The sequence below is a fragment of the Ascaphus truei genome, chromosome 13, assembly GCF_040206685.1.
Source record: "Ascaphus truei isolate aAscTru1 chromosome 13, aAscTru1.hap1, whole genome shotgun sequence".
NCBI classification, from domain to species: Eukaryota; Metazoa; Chordata; class Amphibia; order Anura; family Ascaphidae; genus Ascaphus; species Ascaphus truei.
In genome coordinates, this window is record NC_134495.1 from 37123599 (window position 1) to 37141821 (window position 18223).

Genomic DNA, 18223 nt, shown 5'->3' on the forward strand with positions numbered 1-18223 from the left:
AACATAGGAGAGATGAGGGGGGGAAACATGGTAACAGGAGAGATGAGGGGGGGAGACATGGTAACATAGGAGAGATGAGGGGGGGGAGACATGGTAACATAGGAGAGCTGAGGGGGGGGTAACATGGGAGAGCTGAGAGGGGGAGACATGGTAACATAGGAGAGATGAGGGGGAGACATGGTAACATAGGAGAGATGAGGGGGGAGACATGGTAACATAGGAGAGATGAGGGGAGACATGTACATGAGGAGAGATGAGACATGGTAACATAGGAGAGATGAGGGAGGGTGTTTTCCTGAAACCAGGGTCACGAATGGTGTATGATTAGTTCCAGTTAGCTTAACTCGTGTCTCACCTCTTCCAAAGCACAAACAAGTCCTTTTCTCTTTCTTAATTTTATTGAGGGAAAATCACAGGGAGATGGGTGCTTGTAGATGTAATGTTGGGAGAGAGTGCTTCTCTGTCTGATGTGCAGTGTATCAAAATAAGGCAGTGTAAAACAAAAAGGCCTTGCTGGGGCAAATAGGCAGCTACTCACTCAGAGTCCAGGGTGAAAAGGAAGTATGCTGGGTAGCAAGATAGCCTGGGAACAGACCATCTGTCAGCAAGGCAGAGGGGGAGCAGGCAGACTAACCCATTCTGACAGGCTGAGGTTGCTGTAGCAACTCACTGGCATAATGCAGAGACAGGGATCGCAACACTGTGTATAACACACAAGCAATGTGAGTGCACAGAGCAAAATACATGCAGCTGGAACTGAGAATCTGACAAGCAGAAACTGCAAAGGAAAGGGCGGGGGGGGGTGAAACAGAAATGTGGTTCTTGTTCATGACACTCCCCGTCTAGTATCTGGAGATACCACTATATAACTTGAATATGTGGAACATATGTGCAATGCAAACAAACATAACATAATAATGCAAAGTCCATGTCCACATAACGAGGTGATACCGGCCGGTACCACTGGCGTTGAAATCCCTTGGCAGTCTTTTAGCAAAGGATGTTGGGTGGATGAACCGGTCCAGGTTAGCTGGGTTCACCACAACGTCTCTCTGTGAAAGTCTCTGACACTGTTTCTTTTTAAACTTATGGAAGAACAGTCCTTTTGTCTCTGTGGTTTTACCTACAGAGTGCATCCCCTTGTAGGTATGCCAGTCGTGGTAGCCTGTCACTCTATCACCTGGCGTTTGGCAGAAGGAGATGGCCTTCGGCTCCTTGCGGAAGCGGATCGACACTCCTGGAAGATCAGTTGTCCAATCTAGCCCAGTAAAGAGGGCGTCGTTCGGGGAGACTCCCTGGAGCTGAGCACTGGGGCTGAACACTACACGGATTTGATCGGGTTCCTGAGGGTGGTAGATCCCAGATGATTGGAGGTACCAGCATTCTTCACCTTTCTTTATTAGAGGTGCTGGCTTTGCGTGGCCGGTAAGGAATATCGTCTGGATGAAGGCCACAAAGTTGTTTTTAGTCTCCGGTTCCCTTTGTAGGTCGTAGATGTGCGAAGTGAACCTAGAGATGGCACGTTCTCCATTGTTTGGGAGGCGTTTTCTTGGTGAACGGAATGGTAGCGGGTTCACCCAACTGCCCGGTCCGTCTTTGACGAGCTCCTTGACTGTTAACATCGGGAATCCTCTATCTTCCATCGATGGTTTTTGCTTGTCGTCGTCCCTTGTGGTCTGGAACGCTGTGCCTCCTAAGTCATCGGTGCATTCCTCTTGCACGAGAACGTCTCCACGTATTCTGGTGATACGCCTTTGTGTCTCTTTGTTGACTGCATTCAAGAGGTTGTTTTCTCCTTGGACAGGACGAAGAACGGTCTCTTTTGTCCTTGTAAATCCCTTTGTGAAATGTCTCTGCGACCGTCTCTTTTTTGACATTCGAGAGGACAGTCTTTTTTCCACTGTGGCTTCACCTGCAGGGTGCAATCTTTTGCGGCTATGCCAGCCATGGCAGCTGGCTGCTTTGCCATTTGGTATTCTGCGGAGAGGAATGGCTGTGCGTCTCAGCTGTGTCATTGCTCTCAGGAGGACTGTCTGATTGTTTATTGCCTATTGGACGATCCCTTTGTCGGTCACCTTTGGGAGGTTACTTTCTTCCTTTGGTGGAATCGACTCATCATCCTTAGCTATCTGGACTGCTGAGCATCTTAGGCCATTGTCACATCCCCCGATGTGAGGATGTTTTTGTTGATCTCAGGGGTATGACCTTGTCTTTTCTCTTCACTTGGGCCTCCTGTCACTTAGAGATGGCCAAGACATGGTTCAGAGAGGGATGTGTGTCCACATTCTGTTATTACAGTTCTGCGGGCGTCAACATAATCTTGTCCGTGCCCTTTGTCAGTGCACGCGATGCCCACTATCACCGATCCTAGGTTAAGTCTTTGGGCGTATGGTGCGTTGTGGGGTCCGTTATGCTGTTTACGGACTTTGTGTACCCTCAAGATGTCCCTATCGAGCAGCAGCAAGATCTTGGCGCCTTGTTCTACCGGCGGGATGTAGTTGGCTATTCCTCTGAGGTGCGGGTAATGGCGGGCCATGTTTGGTGTGGGAATCTTCCCTGTTTGTGGCCATGTGGTTGCACTCGATGAGTGTGGGGAGAGCTATCTTCACTCTGTTATCCACTGAACGTATGACGTAACCGCTTGCTCTTCTCCCTGTTGTCTCAGTTGACCCTGCACAGGTTCTGAGGGTGTAGGGTGAGGCATTGTTTTGTAAGTTGAATAAGTTGAAGAACTCCGTCTTCGCCAATGATCTGTTGCTTTGGTCGTCGAGGATTGCATACATCCGAATAGCCTTCTCAGGTTGTCCCTGGGGGTGCACTGCGACAAGGCATATTTTGGAGCAGGACATTTTGTCGCTTTCTTTTCCACAAACCTCGGTGCGCTGAGATGTGACAGATGTTGGTTCTCCTTCCTCCTCGCCATGTTCCACTACAGAGGATGGGTTGTTGAGTTGGTGGAGTGTCAGCGCCTCTGGATGTAAAGATGTTACTTGCTTGTCACTTTTGCACACTGTACATTTGATTTCTTCTTTACAGTCTCTGGCTAGGTGAGTCGTGGAACCGCAGCACCTGAAGCAAACTCTGAATTCTCCAAGTAACCTCTTGCGTTCCTCTAGGGACTTCATCCTGAACCCAAAGCACCTGTTAAGTGGGTGTGGCTTCTTGTGTATGGGACATTCCCTGTTTGGGTCCCTTGGTTCCTCGTCTCCGGCGACCGACTGATCAGGAGTAGTTTGGGTCGTGGGAGGCACGTCCGTCCTGTGGACCGAGATGGGTGTTTGAGTGTTACCGTATCTCGCCACTGGTCTCTCATTCCTCAGGCTGCTTGCACTGTGTGTGGTTTGTGCACCCAAGATGAAACTGGGATCGTTCCTTGTCCTTGCCGCTTCGCGGATGAAGCTCAAGAAGAATGAGAATGGGGGGAAGGCGACTTGCTTCTCCCTTTTGTATTTGGAGCTTTGTGAAATCCACCTTTCTTGGAGGTTGAAGGGTAGCTTCTCCAGGGTGGGTCTCACTCCACGAGCTGAGTCTAGGACGTTGAGACCTGTTAGGGAATGGTCTTCTCTTGCGACCTCCAGCTCCTGCAGTAGGTCTCCGAGCTCTCGTAACTTCGAGTAGTCTCTAGCTGTGATCTTTGGAAAGCTGTCGACTCTTTTGAAGAGCGAATCCTCGACTGCTTCGGGGCTACCGTAGCACTCTTCTAGCCTTTCCCACACTAGGTCAAGACCTATTTGGGGGTGGTTCGCGTTTGCCGTCCAAAGTCTCTTCGCGTGCTCCCTGGATTCGTTTCCCAGCCATTTGAATAGCAGGTTGAGCTCTTCCCTTGCTGAGAAGCCCAAGCTGTTGATCGCGTCCTTGAACGTGAACTTCCACGTCCGGTAGTTCTCAGGACGGTCGTCAAAGTTGATGAGTCCTGTTTGCACCAGGTCACGCCGGATCATGTACTTGGCTATGTCTGTCAGGCCTGAGGCATCGGCATGTTGAGGTAGTTGCTGGGAGGGTCCGTGCGGTCACCTCTTCCTTGGCGTGGACGCGTGATGGCTGCTGGTCAGTGTGAGGGGCTGTGTTCTCCCGTGTGGGTGTACCTGGATTGCGAGCCCGTTTTGGTGCATCCGTGTGCGCGGTGGCATGTGGATCACTGTTGCGGCTGTGGCTATCCCAGGCAGCATGTACCATTGACGGAGCAGCGTCTTCTCCTCGTGGACCTAGCAAGTCTTCGGTGTCTGTGGAGTCACTCCCTCCGTGTTGAGATGGCGTGCTGGTGTTTACACTGAAGAGGCTCCTTACGTAGTCTTCAGTGCGTTGGATTGGATCCTCTGAGGCTATCCGTCTGTACGGTTGCTCCCCACCGTCCTGTCTCACAGCTGCTTGTAAGACTTCGGCTTGGGCTATGGCGGCAGCGGCGTCCTCTTCTTTGCTTAGAGCTTCTAGATCCGCGTCTAATTCGGCCTTTCTACGCTCAGCGGCGGCATTGGCGGCGGCAGTGGTGGCTTTGGCGGCGGCGTTATTGGCAGCGACGGCGTTCTGCTCCTCCTCTTCTATGCGCGCTCTTTCTGCCCTTACGGCTGCCTCTCTCCGACCATATTCAGCCCTGACACGTGCGGCCTCTGCGGTGGCTCGCGCCTTGGTAGCGCTTGCGCTGGACACGTTAGATCACGCTGATCTTGCTGACCTTGATGAATGCCTTGATGTGCTTGAGCACTGTGATGCGGTTTCCAGCAAAAGGTCTTTCTTCTTACTCTCGGCTTCCGTGATAGAGGTTCGCACGCGGCTGTCACTTGTCAAATCAATGTTATGCGGTAAGTCCCTTTCTTGCAGGCTGTTGCCGGTGTTAGCCCTGGCCAAGTAAGTGACGTATGCCTCTGACAGCTCTTGGTAGCGTGCATGATCTATCTTTAATTGCGTTATTGCCTGCTCGAGCTGTTGTACAGAATTGCCAGCGCCGGCGACATTGCGTATCCCAAGTGTGGTTGTCTCCCAGGCCAACTCTAATTTAGCGCGGTGCGCTTCAATGTCAGTCTCATATTTTTCGCGGGCCTTTTGTGTCAGTGTGACTGTCCGTTTAGGCCTTGCGTCTGTCTGCGCCTGTTGCAGTTGCGCAGCGGTCCCTGTGTCTGAGTGGTCACTCTCCTCTGCGTGATATCTGGTGAGGCTCTGAGTTCTGCCATGCTGTAGGTGTGTGTAGGCCTTTAGCCAGTGCGTGTGACGTGCGGTCTTTTACCTGTGTCAGCGATGGGCAACTGTCTCAGATGATGCCGAGCGGTGTCCTGCAGCGTTCAGCGTAGGGGTAGCTGTACTCACAGGTGTCCGGTGGCTCTGACCCGTGTCCTGGCGGGTGTCCGGTGGCATGGCCCTTGGTGGCGCTTGCCGTGGGGACGTGCGCAGGGTAAGGTGAGATGGCAATCCCTCACTATGGAGCTGTGCAGAGGGTGAACTCAGACAGAGAAAGGCAATCAGGTTTTGTGTAAGAAGCACTGTCTGTCTGCAAAGCTGCTGCCGTGTGTGCCAGGTTGTTTGCTGGCTGTGACCAGTGTAGATCTGCTTGCTTGTTTGTAAGGCTGTATGCAGTTTGCTGTATAAAGTTTGCTGCCCTGTCTGGCAGTGTAAAGCTGCTTGCTTGTCCTGGGGTGCAGAGACTATTCTGTATAGTATACAGTCTATGAGTAGTAGCTGCTGTGTGAACACGGTCTTTGTTTTACTTTCCTGAAACCAGGGTCACGAATGGTGTATGATTAGTTCCAGTTAGCTTAACTCATGTCTCCCCTCTTCCAAAGCACAAACAAGTCCTTTTCTCTTTCTTAATTTTATTGAGGGAAAATCACAGGGAGATAGGTGCTTGTAGATGTAATGTTATAGAGAGTGCTTCTCTGTTTGAAGTGCAGTGTATCAATGATGAGACAGTGTAAAACAAAAAGGCCTTGCTGGGGCAAATAGGCAGCTACTCACTCAGAGTCCAGGGTGAAAAGGAAGTGCCAGTGTATGCTGGGTAGCAAGATAGCCTGGGGACAGACCATCTGTCAGCAAGGCAGAGGGGGAGCAGGCAGACTAACCCATTCTGACAGAAAGGCTGAGGTTGCTGTAGCAACTCACTGGCATAATGCAGAGACAGGGATCGCAGCACTGTGTCTAACACACAAACACTGTGAGTGCACAGAGCAAAATACATGCAGCTGGAACTGAGAACCTGACAAGCAGAAACTGCAAAGGAAAGGGGGGGGGGGGTGAAACAGAAATGTGGTTCTTGTTCCATGACATGTGTCACGATGGATGCACTTAATAACACATTTATATTTTGTGGATCCCAATTGAGCAGAACAAGTTGAGCAAAATAAACTGAGATTTATTCCCTTGATAGGCAAACACACGACAACTGCAGAATACACTTAATAATTACACTTACTGGTATAGGAACAGGGGATAATGTCCAGAAAGGTGCAAAGCACCAGAAGATTGTCTTTTAAAATGTAGTCCTTTTGGAAGGGCATAAATTGCCAGCCCAATCCTTCTGTGAATGTGCAAAGTCTTTTCTGGTCCGTTGGGGTTAATCAGATAATCCCCAGCAATCACAGTGTCCTAACGCAGAGTTTTGTCCTTGGTTCCGATGTAATAAGACTCTTTGCGTACCAGGAATGTGCTGTTGCTCTTCTCTGCTATGAGAAGCGTGTTGGAACTCCGCTCACATGGTAGAATGAAAAACGAAAGACCATGGGAATAACCTGGGTGGGATGTATATAGGATTTGGAAGCCTATCGCCAACATACCCACCCAATCCCCCTCGTGGGAAAGTAATCATTCCCCAATCCCCTACTTGCCCACAGTTTGGAGAGTGGGCACTAGGGATTTTCTGTTCACACAGAGCATGTGAGACAACGCCACCATGGCTACTTAGCATAGGTACACTTCCCTCTGTACCTGGCCCCTTTCAGGCTGGAAGGGGGAACTCAGGGTGAGAGCTAGCCCAGATGGTCAACAGGATTTCCTATTTAGCATCCATCTGGCCAATTCACTCCCCCCTTTCTCTGGGTCTTTTCATATGCAACTTCCAGAGAGAATTACAGGCGTGGACAATGCCTGTTACCGTTGAAGCTTGCATAGGCAAGTGACCCAGCTCAAAGGTGTCAAAACATTTGATTATTGTGTGCATTTTAATGACAGGAGAAAAAAAAAACCTTCCTCCTGCTTGTCTCTTAAAACCTGCAGCAAAAATACACTTTATTGATCATACCTGGTCCCCTTATTTCACAATTATATTTTTCATATGTGTGTGCTTGGGATGTACTATACTGCAAGCTCATACAGTCCTGCAAACTGGGGACAATAAGGGACAGAGGGGAAAATAAGACATGTACAGTGCATGAAAAATTAACCCCTTCACCCCCAATACGAAATAGGGGTAACCAGCCGAGCACACTGACTTTATTAATGCGCTGATTACCCCCATTTTCGCCACAGGGGGGAATGCGGGAGAGAGTTAGAGGGGGGGGGGGGAGAGATGCGGGAGAAAGTGAGTGTGAGGAGACAGGGAAGTCCCCTGCCCCAGGGGGAGATGCGGGAGAAAGTGAGTGTGAGGAGACAGGGAAGTCCCCTGCCCCAGGTCACAGAGGGGACCCGTGGCAGAGCCATCTCACTGGTAACCCTCTCATTCCGCTGCCTCTGATTGGTTGCAGGAACCTGCCGCTGGCTATCGGGATCTCCATGCCGATCGTGACAGTGATTTATATCCTGACCAACGTGGCGTATTACACCGTGCTGGATATCCGGGCCATACTGGGCAGTGACGCTGTCGCCGTGGTAATAAACCCTATATACCGGGGGGGGGGGGGTGATCGTGGCTGTGAGTCCCCCCGTGGGGTTTGGTGATCGTGGCTGTGAGTCCCCTGTGGGGTTTGGTGATCGTGGCTTTGAGTCCCCCCGTGGGGTTTGGTGACCGTGGCTGTGAGTCCCCCCGTGGGGTTTGGTGATCTTGGCTGTGAGTCCCCCGTGGGGTTTGGTGACCGTGGCTGTGAGTCCCCCCGTGGGGTTTGGTGAACGTGGCTGTGAGTCCCCCCGTGGGGTTTGGTGATCGTGGCTGTGAGTCCCCCCGTGGGGTTTGGTGATCGTGGCTGTGAGTCCCCCCGTGGGGTTTGGTGATCGTGGCTGTGAGTCCCCCCGTGGGGTTTGGTGAACGTGGCTGTGAGTCCCCCCATGGGGTTTGGTGAACATGGCTGTGAGTCCCCCCATGGGGTTTGGTGACCGTGGCTGTGAGTCCCCCCGTGGGGTTTGGTGATTGTGGCTGAGAGTCCCCCCCGTGGGGTTTGGTGATTGTGGCTGAGAGTCCCCCCTGTGGGGTTTGGTGATCGTGGCTGTGAGTCCCCCCGTGGGGTTTGGTGATCGTGGCTGTGAGTCCCCCCGTGGGGTTTGGTGATCGTGGCTGTGAGTCCCCCCGTGGGGTTTGGTGATCGTGGCTGTGAGTCCCCCCCGTGGGGTTTGGTGATTGTGGCTGTGAGTCCCCCCCCCCCCGTGGGGTTTGGTGATTGTGGCTGTGAGTCCCCCCCCCCCCGTGGGGTTTGGTGATCGTGGCTGTGAGTCCCCCCCATGGGGTTTGGTGATCGTGGCTGTGAGTCCCCCTGTTGGGTTTGGTGATTGTGGCTGAGAGTCCCCCTGTGGGGTTTGGTGCTCATGGCTGTGAGTCCCCCCGTGGGGTGTGGTGAACGTGGCTGTGAGTCCCCCCGTGGGGTTTGGTGAACGTGGCTGTGAGTCCCCCCGTGGGGTTTGGTGATCGTGGCTGTGAGTCCCCCCCCCCGTGGGGTTTGGTGATCGTGGCTGTGAGTCCCCCTGTTGGGTGTGGTGATTGTGGCTGAGAGTCCCCCTGTGGGGTTTGGTGATTGTGGCTGTGAGTCCCCCCGTGGGGTTTGGTGATCGTGGCTGTGAGTCCCCCCCGTGGCGTTTGGTGATTGTGGCTGAGAGTCCCCCCCGTGGCGTTTGGTGATTGTGGCTGTGAGTCCCCCCCGTGGCGTTTGGTGATTGTGGCTGAGAGTCCCCCCTGTGGGGTTTGGTGATCGTGGCTGTGAGTCCCCCCGTGGGGTTTGGTGATCGTGGCTGTGAGTCCCCCCCCCCCCGTGGGGTTTGGTGATCGTGGCTGTGAGTCCCCCCGTGGGGTTTGGTGATCGTGGCTGTGAGTCCCCCCCGTGGCGTTTTAATGATTGTGGCTGAGAGTCCCCCTGTGGGGTTTGGTGATCGTGGCTGTGAGTCCCCCCGTGGCGTTTGGTGAACGTGGATCTGAATCCCTCTCTCCCTCAGACGTTCGCTGATCAGATTTTCGGGGTATTTAACTGGACGATCCCGCTGGCCGTGGCTCTGTCCTGCTTTGGGGGGCTCAATGCTTCGATCCTCGCTGCGTCCAGGTAACACACCCCTACTCTGCACCTCACGCCTGGAAGGGGTTAATCAATGCTCTGCGGGGGTCTCTGGCAGGGAAGGGGTTAATGCATCGCTCTTCGGGGGTCTCTGGCAGGGAAGGGGTTAACTCCGGTGTCTGGATTGCAGGCTTTTCTTCGTGGGGTCCCGGGAGGGTCATCTTCCTGACGCTCTCAGTATGATCCACATAGAGCGATTCACCCCCATCCCAGCACTGCTGTTTAACGTGAGTGTGCTGGTCACTGCCCAGCGCTGACATCCCTGTGTGCTTGTGACATCCCTGTGTGCTTGTGACATCCCTGTGTGCTTGTGACATCCCTGTGTGCTTGTGACATCCCTGTGTGCTTGTGACATCCCTGTGTGCTTGTGACATCCCTGTGTGCTTGTGACATCCCTGTGTGCTTGTGACATCACTGTGTGCTTGTGACATCCCTGTGTGTTTGTGACATCCCTGTGTGCTTGTGACATCCCTGTGTGCTTGTGACATCCCTGTGTGCTTGTGACATCCCTGTGTGCTTGTGACATCCCTGTGTGCTTGTGACATCCCTGTGTGCTTGTGACATCCCTGTGTGCTTGTGACATTAATGCCCAGTGCTGACATCCCTGTGTGCTTGTGACATCCCTGTGTGCTTGTGACATCCCTGTGTGCTTGTGACATCCCTGTGTGCTTGTGACATCCCTGTGTGCTTGTGACATCCCTGATTGCAACACTATGCAGTGCTGACACACTATATTTGTGACAATCACTGTGCTTTTAACATCACGATTGTGACATCACTTCTCACATCACGGTTGTTTGTGATGTCACTGTGCTCACATGACATCACAGGACGACGCTGGATCCTGACACTTGTCCCCCCCCCCCCCCTGTAGGGAGCGATGGCGCTGGTGTATCTGAGTGTGGAGGACATCTTCCAGCTCATCAATTATTACAGCTTCAGTTACTGGCTGTTTGTGGGTCTGTCCATCGCCGGGCAGCTGTATCTGCGCTGGAAGGAGCCGGACAGAGCCAGGCCACTCAAGGTCAGAGGAGGGCATGGTGACCTCGGGGGGGGGGGGGGACGTGCGTCACTGTGTGTGACCTCGGGGGAGGGGACGTGCGTCACTGTGTGTGACCTCGGGGGGGGGGGTGCGTCACTGTGTGTGACCTCGGGGGGGGGGGGAGGGGGAGGGGGACATGCGTCATTGTGTGGGACCTTGGGGGGACGTGCATCACTGTGTGTGACCTTGGGGGGGGTACGTCACTGTGTGTGACCTCGGGGGGGATGACGTGCGTCACTGTGTGTGACCTTGGGGGGACGTGCGTCACTGTGACCTCGGGGGGGGGGGGGACGTGCGTGACTGTGTGACACCTGGGGGGGGGACGTGAGTCACTATGTGTGACCTCGGGGGGGATGTGCGTCACTGTGTGTGACCTCGGGGGGGGGGTGCGTCACTGTGTGTGACCTCGGGGGGGGGGGAGGGGGACATGCGTCATTGTGTGTGACCTTGGGGGGACGTGCATCACTGTGTGTGACCTTGGGGGGGGTACGTTACTGTGTGTGACCTCGGGGGGGATGACGTGCGTCACTGTGTGTGACCTTGGGGGGACGTGCGTCACTGTGTGTGACCTCGGGGGGGGGGGTGCGTCACTGTGTGTGACCTCGGGGGGGGGACGTGCGTCACTGTGTGTGACCTTGGGGGGACGTGCGTCACTGTGTGTGAAAGGGGGGGGGGATGCATCACTGTGTGTGACCTTGGGGGGGGGGATGTGCGTCACTGTGTGTGACCTCAGGGGGGACGTGCGTCACTGTGTGTGACCTCGGGGGGGACGTGCGTCACTGTGTGTGACCTCGGGGGGGACGTGCGTCACTGTGTGTGACCTCGGGGGGGACGTGCGTCACTGTGTGTGACCTCGGGGGGGACGTGCGTCACTGTGTGTGACCTTGGGGGGAGGGGATGTGCGTGACTGTGTGACACCTGGGGGGGGACGTGAGTCACTGGGTGTGACCTCGGGGGGGGGGGGGGGTGCATCACTGTGTGACCTCGGGGGGGGGACGTGCGTCACTGTGTGTGACCTTGGGGGGAGGGGATGTGCGTGACTGTGTGACACCTGGGGGGGGGACGTGCATCAATGCGCGTGACCTGGGGGGTGGGGAAGGGAGATGTGCATGACCTCGGGGGGGGGGGAACGGGAGATGTGCATGACCTCGAGGGGGGGGGGGGGAACGGGAGATGTGCATGACCTCGGGGGGGAACGGGAGATGTGCATGACCTCGAGGGGGGGGGGAACGGGAGATATGCATGACCTCGAAGGGGGGTGCGTGACCCTCTGTCCCCCCCTCACAGCTGAGCCTGGTGTTCCCGGTGATATTCTGCCTCTGCACGGTGTTCCTGGTGGCGGTGCCTCTGTATAGTGACATAATAAACTCTCTGATTGGGGTGGGCATCGCGCTCTCCGGGGTCCCCGTCTACTTCCTCCTCGTCCGTGTCCCCGAGAAACGGAAACCTCTTTGTCTGCGACACGCAGCAGGTATGTATGCGTGTGCGACGCAAGTCCGTGTGTGTGTGTGTGACGCAAGTCCGTGTGTGTGTGTGTGTGTGTGTGTGACGCAAGTCTGTGTGTGTGTGTGTGTGTGTGCGACGCAAGTCCGTGTGTGTGTGTGTGTGTGTGTGCGACGCAAGTCCGTGTGTGTGTGTGTGACGCAAGTCTGTGTGTGTGTGTGACGCAAGTCCGTGTGTGTGTGTGTGTGTGTGTGACGCAAGTCTGTGTGTGTGTGTGTGTGTGTGACGCAAGTCCGTGTGTGTGTGTGTGTGTGTGACGCAAGTCCGTGTGTGTGTGTGTGACGCAAGTCCGTGTGTGTGTGTGTGACGCAAGTCTGTGTGTGTGTGCGTGTGTGTGACGCAAGTCTGTGTGTGTGTGTGACGCAAGTCCGTGTGTGTGTGTGTGTGTGTGACGCAAGTCTGTGTGTGCGTGCGTGTGTGTGACGCAAGTCCGTGTGTGTGTGTGTGTGACGCAAGTCTGTGTGTGTGTATGTGTGTGACGCAAGTCCGTGTGTGTGTGTGTGTGTGTGTGTGTGACGCAAGTCCGTGTGTGTGTGTGTGATGCAAGTCCGTGTGTGTGTGACGCAAGTCTGTGTGTGTGTGCGTGTGTGTGACGCAAGTCCGTGTGTGTGACGCAAGTCCGTGTGTGTGTGTGTGTGACGCAAGTCTGTGTGTGCGTGCGTGTGTGTGACGCAAGTCTGTGTGTGTGTGTGACACAAGTCCGTGTGCGTGTGTGTGTGTGACGCAAGTCCGTGTGTGTGACGCAAGTCCGTGTGTGTGACGCAAGTCCGTGTGTGTGTGATGCAAGTCCGTGTGTGTGTGTGACGCAAGTCCGTGTGTGTGTGTGTGACGCAAGTCCGTGTGTGTGTGTGTGTGTGCGACGCAAGTCCGTGTGTGTGTGTCACGCAAGTCCGTGTGTGTGTGTGACGCAAGTCCGTGTGTGTGACGCAAGTCTGTGTGTGTGTGCGTGTGTGTGACGCAAGTCTGTGTGTGTGTGTGTGTGTGTGACGCAAGTCCGTGTGTTTGTGTGTGCGACGCAAGTCCGTGTGTGTGTGTGACGCAAGTCCGTGTGTGTGTGACGCAAGCCCGTGTGTGTGTGTGACGCAAGTCCGTGTGTGTGTGTGTGTGACGCAAGTCCGTGTGTGTGTGTGTGTGACGCAAGTCTGTGTGTGTGTGCGTGTGTGTGACGCAAGTCCGTGTGTGTGTGTTTGTGTGACGCAAGTCCGTGTGTGTGTGTGTGACGCAAGTCCGTGTGTGTGTGTGTGACGCAAGTCCGTGTGTGTGACGCAAGTCCGTGTGTGTGTGTGTGACGCAAGTCCGTGTGTGTGTGTGTGTGACGCAAGTCCGTGTGTGTGTGTGTGTGCGACGCAAGTCCGTGTGTGTCACGCAAGTCCGTGTGTGTGTGTGTGACGCAAGTCTGTGTGTGTGTGCGTGTGTGTGACGCAAGTCCGTGTGTGTGTGTGTGTGTGTGACGCAAGTCCGTGTGTGTGTGCGCGATGCAAGTCCGTGTGTGTGACGCAAGTCCGTGTGTGTGTGACGCAAGTCCGTGTGTGTGTGACGCAAGTCCGTGTGTGTGTATGTGTGACGCAAGTCCGTGTGTGCGATGCAAGTCCGTGTGTGTGACGCAAGCCCGTGTGTGTGTGTGTGTGTGTGACGCAAGTCCGTGTGTGTGTGTGTGTGTGTGTGTGTGTGTGTGTGTGACGCAAGTCTGTGTGTGTGCGTGTGTGACGCAAGTCTGTGTGTGTGTGTGACGCAAGTCCGTGTGTGTGTGTGTGTGTGACGCAAGTCCGTGTGTGTGACGCAAGTCCGTGTGTGTGTGTGACGCAAGTCCGTGTGTGTGTGTGTGACGCAAGTCCGTGTGTGTGTGTGACGCAAGTCCGTGTGTGTGTGACGCAAGTCCGTGTGTGTGACGCAAGTCCGTGTGTGTGTGTGATGCAAGTCCGTGTGTGTGTGTGTGTGTGACGCAAGTCCGTGTGTGTGTGTGTGCGACGCAAGTCCGTGTGTGTGTGTGACGCAAGTCCGTGTGTGTGTGTGATGCAAGTCCTTGTGTGTGTGTGTGACGCAAGTCTGTGTGTGTGTGACGCAAAAGTCCGTGTGTGTGACGCAAGTCCGTGTGTGTGACGCAAGTCCGTGTGTGTGTGCGACGCAAGTCCGTGTGTGTGTGCGACGCAAGTCCGTGTGTGTGTGTGACGCAAGTCCGTGTGTGTGTGTGACGCAAGTCTGTGTGTGTGACGCAAGTCTGTGTGTGCGTGTGTGTGACGCAAGTCCGTGTGTGTGTGTGTGTGACGCAAGTCTGTGTGTGTGTGTGACGCAAGTCCGTGTGTGTGACGCAAGTCCGTGTGTGTGTGGGTGTGTGTGTGTGTATGACGCAAGTCCATGTGTGTGTGTGACGCAAGTCCGTGTCCGTGTGTGTGTGTGTGTGTGTGACGCAAGTCCGTGTGTGTGTGTGTGTGTGTGATGCAAGTCCGTGTGTGTGTGTGTGTGACGCAAGTCCGTGTGTGTGTGTGTGTGTGTGTGTGTGTGACGCAAGTCCGTGTGTGTGTGTGTGACGCAAGTCCGTGTGTGTGTGTGTGTGTGTGTGTGTGACGCAAGTCCGTGTGTGTGTGTGTGTGTGTGACGCAAGTCCGTGTGTGTGTGTGTGAGTGACGCAAGTCCGTGTGTGTGTGTGTGAGTGACGCAAGTCCGTGTGTGTGATCATCGCTCCGTGAACAGTTTGGAGCCAGATGATGGCAACTCAATCTCGCGCGCGGCGGGCAGATGATGGCGGCTCAGTCTCGCACGCGGCAGTAGATGATGGCAGCTCAGTCGCGCGCGGCGGGCAGATGATGGCGGCTTAGTCTCGGGCGCGGCGGGCAGATGATGGCGGCTCAGTCTCGCACGCGGCAGTAGATGATGGCGGCTCAGTCTCGCGCGCGGCGGGCAGATGATGGCGGCTCAGTCTCGCGCGGCGGGCAGATGATGGCGGCTCAGTCTCGCGGGCAGATGATGGCGGCTCAGTCTCGCGCGCGGCGGGCAGATGATGGCGGCTCAGTCTCGCGCGCGGCGGGCAGATGATGGCGGCTCAGTCTCGCGCGCGGCGTGCAGATGATGGCGGCTCAGTCTAGCGCGCGGCTGAGAGATGATGGCGGCTCAGTCTCGCGCGCGGTGGGCAGATGATGGCGGCTCAGTCTCACGCGCGGCGGGCAGATGATGGCGGCTCAGTCTCGCGCGCGGCGGGCAGATGATGGCGGCTCAGTCTCGCGCGCGGAGGGCAGATGATGGCGGCTCAGTCTCGCACACGGCGGCAGATGATGGCGGCTCAGTCTCGCGCGCGGCGGCAGATGATGGCGGCTCAGTCTCACGCGCGGCGGCAGATGATGGCGGCTCAGTCTCGCGCGCGGCTGAGATGACGGCTCACTCTGTCTTTTCTTGCAGCTGCTGTGACGCGCTACACTCAGATCCTCTGCAACTCGGTTATGACGGAGATGGACACGGAGGAGACAAAACCGGAGTCCAAATCCAACTGAGGAGAGCCGCTCCCCTCCGAACCTCCTCCCCATCACGGCTGCTGGGCCGACGGAAACCTCACGCGTCGCCATAATTTATTTCTTACACTGGATGGGTTTCTGTGCCCTCGTTGCTCACCCCGACACTGCGGGACTGACAGGAGAGGGTGTTAACCGGATCTCTCTGGCAGGGAAGGGGTTAATCAGTGCCCCGTCTCCGAGGCGGGAATGTTAAACGGGTAAAATTGCCGTCCTGTGCCATGTTTGTTTTTTTGGGGGCGAGGGGTTCCTCCATATTAACAAGCCGCCTGCCCCCCAGAGTGCCTTTTATTACGTCAGGAATCGGAAGACGGGTATCTTCACCGATGACTTACTGCGTTGAAGAAATGGAACGGAGTAAGGTCCCTGTCACGTCTGCGCAGGGCAGCAGGGAGATGTGACAGTCTGGCGCCCCCCCCTTGGGGTGCGGTGCCTTGGTATAGACGAGCAATAAACAGAGAAGCCTTGTGATCTCTCTCCGTGTGTTATTGTGTTATTGTATAATCTGCTTCGGGACTTCAGTACACAACACGGCAGTTTCTCCAGAGTATGAGGGGCACTCTATGGAATCTTCTATTGCAGGACTTGCAACAACACAATTCAATGTAATTTACCATATGTACACACGAATAGCATCGCATCAATAACATCAACTGGCTGAATGTTTGAATATTAACGGCCATTGGAAAGGTTCTTGCTTTATCCGACAGGTTCCTTCTTCCCCCCCTCCCGTTGTCCCCTTGTGAGCCCTGGCTTTTGAATGACATGATAGGATGACCGCTTTCGTCCAGAAGATCCTCTGTGGACAGATGACACCCACCAAAATTTTTTTCCTCCTTCCACCTGATCTTCCCATCCTCAGCGTCGGGCCGCGTACCGCCCGTCTGTTTCCGGCAGCGACAGCTCTGAATGCTTCTTCTTTGCCACAACCTTTCCTTCTGACCACTCGAAGGCCCGCCTCCTGCACATTTCCTGTACGCTCTGAGAGCCGAGGTCTCTGTATTTATTGGTGCTCGTCTAACTAGACCTTTTAATACCTTGGTGCTTCTTTACTGGTTCCATCATTGCTTACAGTTGGGAGGCGGGGTGGTCCTCTCTTGCCGAGCCTTCTTCTGTGGCTGCGGGAAGATCTCCCTTTAGTTTTTTCTCGAGTGTAGATTCCGTTTCTTGGTTCATATTTGCATCCCTAGTGACTTGCCTCATAACCGTAAAGCCCTATCCTAATGATTCACCGATGTCTTCTCTTACACTGGGTCATTTTTTCCGGGGTTATTGTGATGTGCATCCAGACCTTCTCTAAAAGTGTGTCCGCTCTCGACGCCGGTAACAAACTATTTCCTTCTTACAGTTCCCTTTGGTGTGGTGAAGTTCTCTACATAATGAGCACTTACATTTTATCACAGCTGTACGACAGATGCTTGACTGAGCCACGTGTGGTTGGCCGGGATAGAAGTGGGTTCCTCTCTCAGCCCCCAAATAGAACATGTGCTGCTGCTTCTTTGTCTTAACTTCTCTCTGACTTTCCAACGCGTTCCACATTTCATCGTCGTACGTTTTGGTTGGCGTGTTTATCACCGTACCTGGTCCATGTAGCCCGAACATTGTCTGACGGGGCTCCCACTTCTGACTGGGATAGCAGGGTACGTGTTACTGCTACAGGTTTGCAGATTCTCCCAGATTTGTTATTCCTTTGTTTTGTGAAACTGGTCCCAGAAAACATCCAACTGGTGCCATAACTTAAAGCTAATATCGAGACCCAGGAGCATGTATTAGGGCATAGATTTAGTTTGCTGCAAACCCCATAGAGTCTGTTTATAAACTTATCCCAGACAGGTGTTTCATTGGAAGATCAGTCTCTGGACCTGTGTATTTCATCCTCGCAGCATTTCATTGGCTTTAAGATGTTTGAACCCCTAAAACCAACCCTTTATTAAATAATACAAGTCACAGCTTTTATTAAATATATACAAAGTATGGTGAAAACAATGGGGTAATGCTCAGTTGTTCTGTAACCACACATAAGCCTGAGGGATACCCCCGGCTTGTAACTATTTGCCAATTGCAGCCAAAGCTACTTGGTCTAAAACGCACAACACCGTTGGAAGGTCACTGCCATACCGGCCGCCCAAGTCGAGTATGACCCAGTCTTCCCTAATTGATTACTGGAGGTACCTTATACCTCCCTAAAGGGAGCCAGCTTTTGCCAGGGTCCCTTCCCCCTGTAATGCCTTCCCACCAGGGTCCCATCCCCCTGTAATGCCTTCCCACCAGGGTCCCATCCCTCTCTAATGCCTTCCCACCAGGGTCCCATCCCCCTGTAATGCCTTCCCACTAGGATCCCATCCCCCTGTAATGCCTTCCCACCAGGGTCCCTTCCCCCTCTAATGCCTTCCCACCAGGGTCCCTTCCCCCTGTAATGCCTTCCCACCAGGGTCCCTTCCCCCTGTAATGCCTTCCCACCAGGGTCCCATCCCCCTGTAATGCCTTCCCACCAGGGTCCCATCCCCCTGTAATGCCTTCCCACCAGGGTCCCATCCCCCTGTAATACCTTCTCACCAGGGTCCCATCCCCCTCTAATGCCTTACACCAGGGTCCCATCCCCCTCTAATGCCTTCCCACCAGGGTTCCATTCCCCTGTAATGCCTTCCCACCAGGGTCCCATCCCCCTGTAATGCCTTCCCACCAGGGTCCCATCCCCCTGTAATGCCTTCCCACCAGGGTCCCATCCCCCTGTAATGCCTTCCCACCAGGGTCCCATCCCCCTGTAATGCCTTCCCACC

At 54.6% G+C, this 18223-nt stretch overlaps 1 protein-coding gene across 1 annotated transcript in view; it reads left to right on the forward strand.

Annotated features, from left to right (window-relative positions):
* Positions 1-15918, forward strand: part of LOC142464634 (Y+L amino acid transporter 2-like) — a 37354-nt gene extending 21436 nt beyond the window's left edge. Inside the window, exons 3-9 of the mRNA XM_075568002.1 lie at positions 6927-6946; positions 7453-7791; positions 9280-9383; positions 9526-9622; positions 10270-10419; positions 11725-11908; positions 15334-15918. Of these exons, the coding sequence (XP_075424117.1) occupies positions 6927-6946; positions 7453-7791; positions 9280-9383; positions 9526-9622; positions 10270-10419; positions 11725-11908; positions 15334-15425 (986 nt within the window). The 3' untranslated portion in view covers positions 15426-15918. The remainder of the gene's footprint in view (positions 1-6926; positions 6947-7452; positions 7792-9279; positions 9384-9525; positions 9623-10269; positions 10420-11724; positions 11909-15333) is intronic.
* The last annotated feature ends 2305 nt before the right edge of the window (positions 15919-18223 follow it).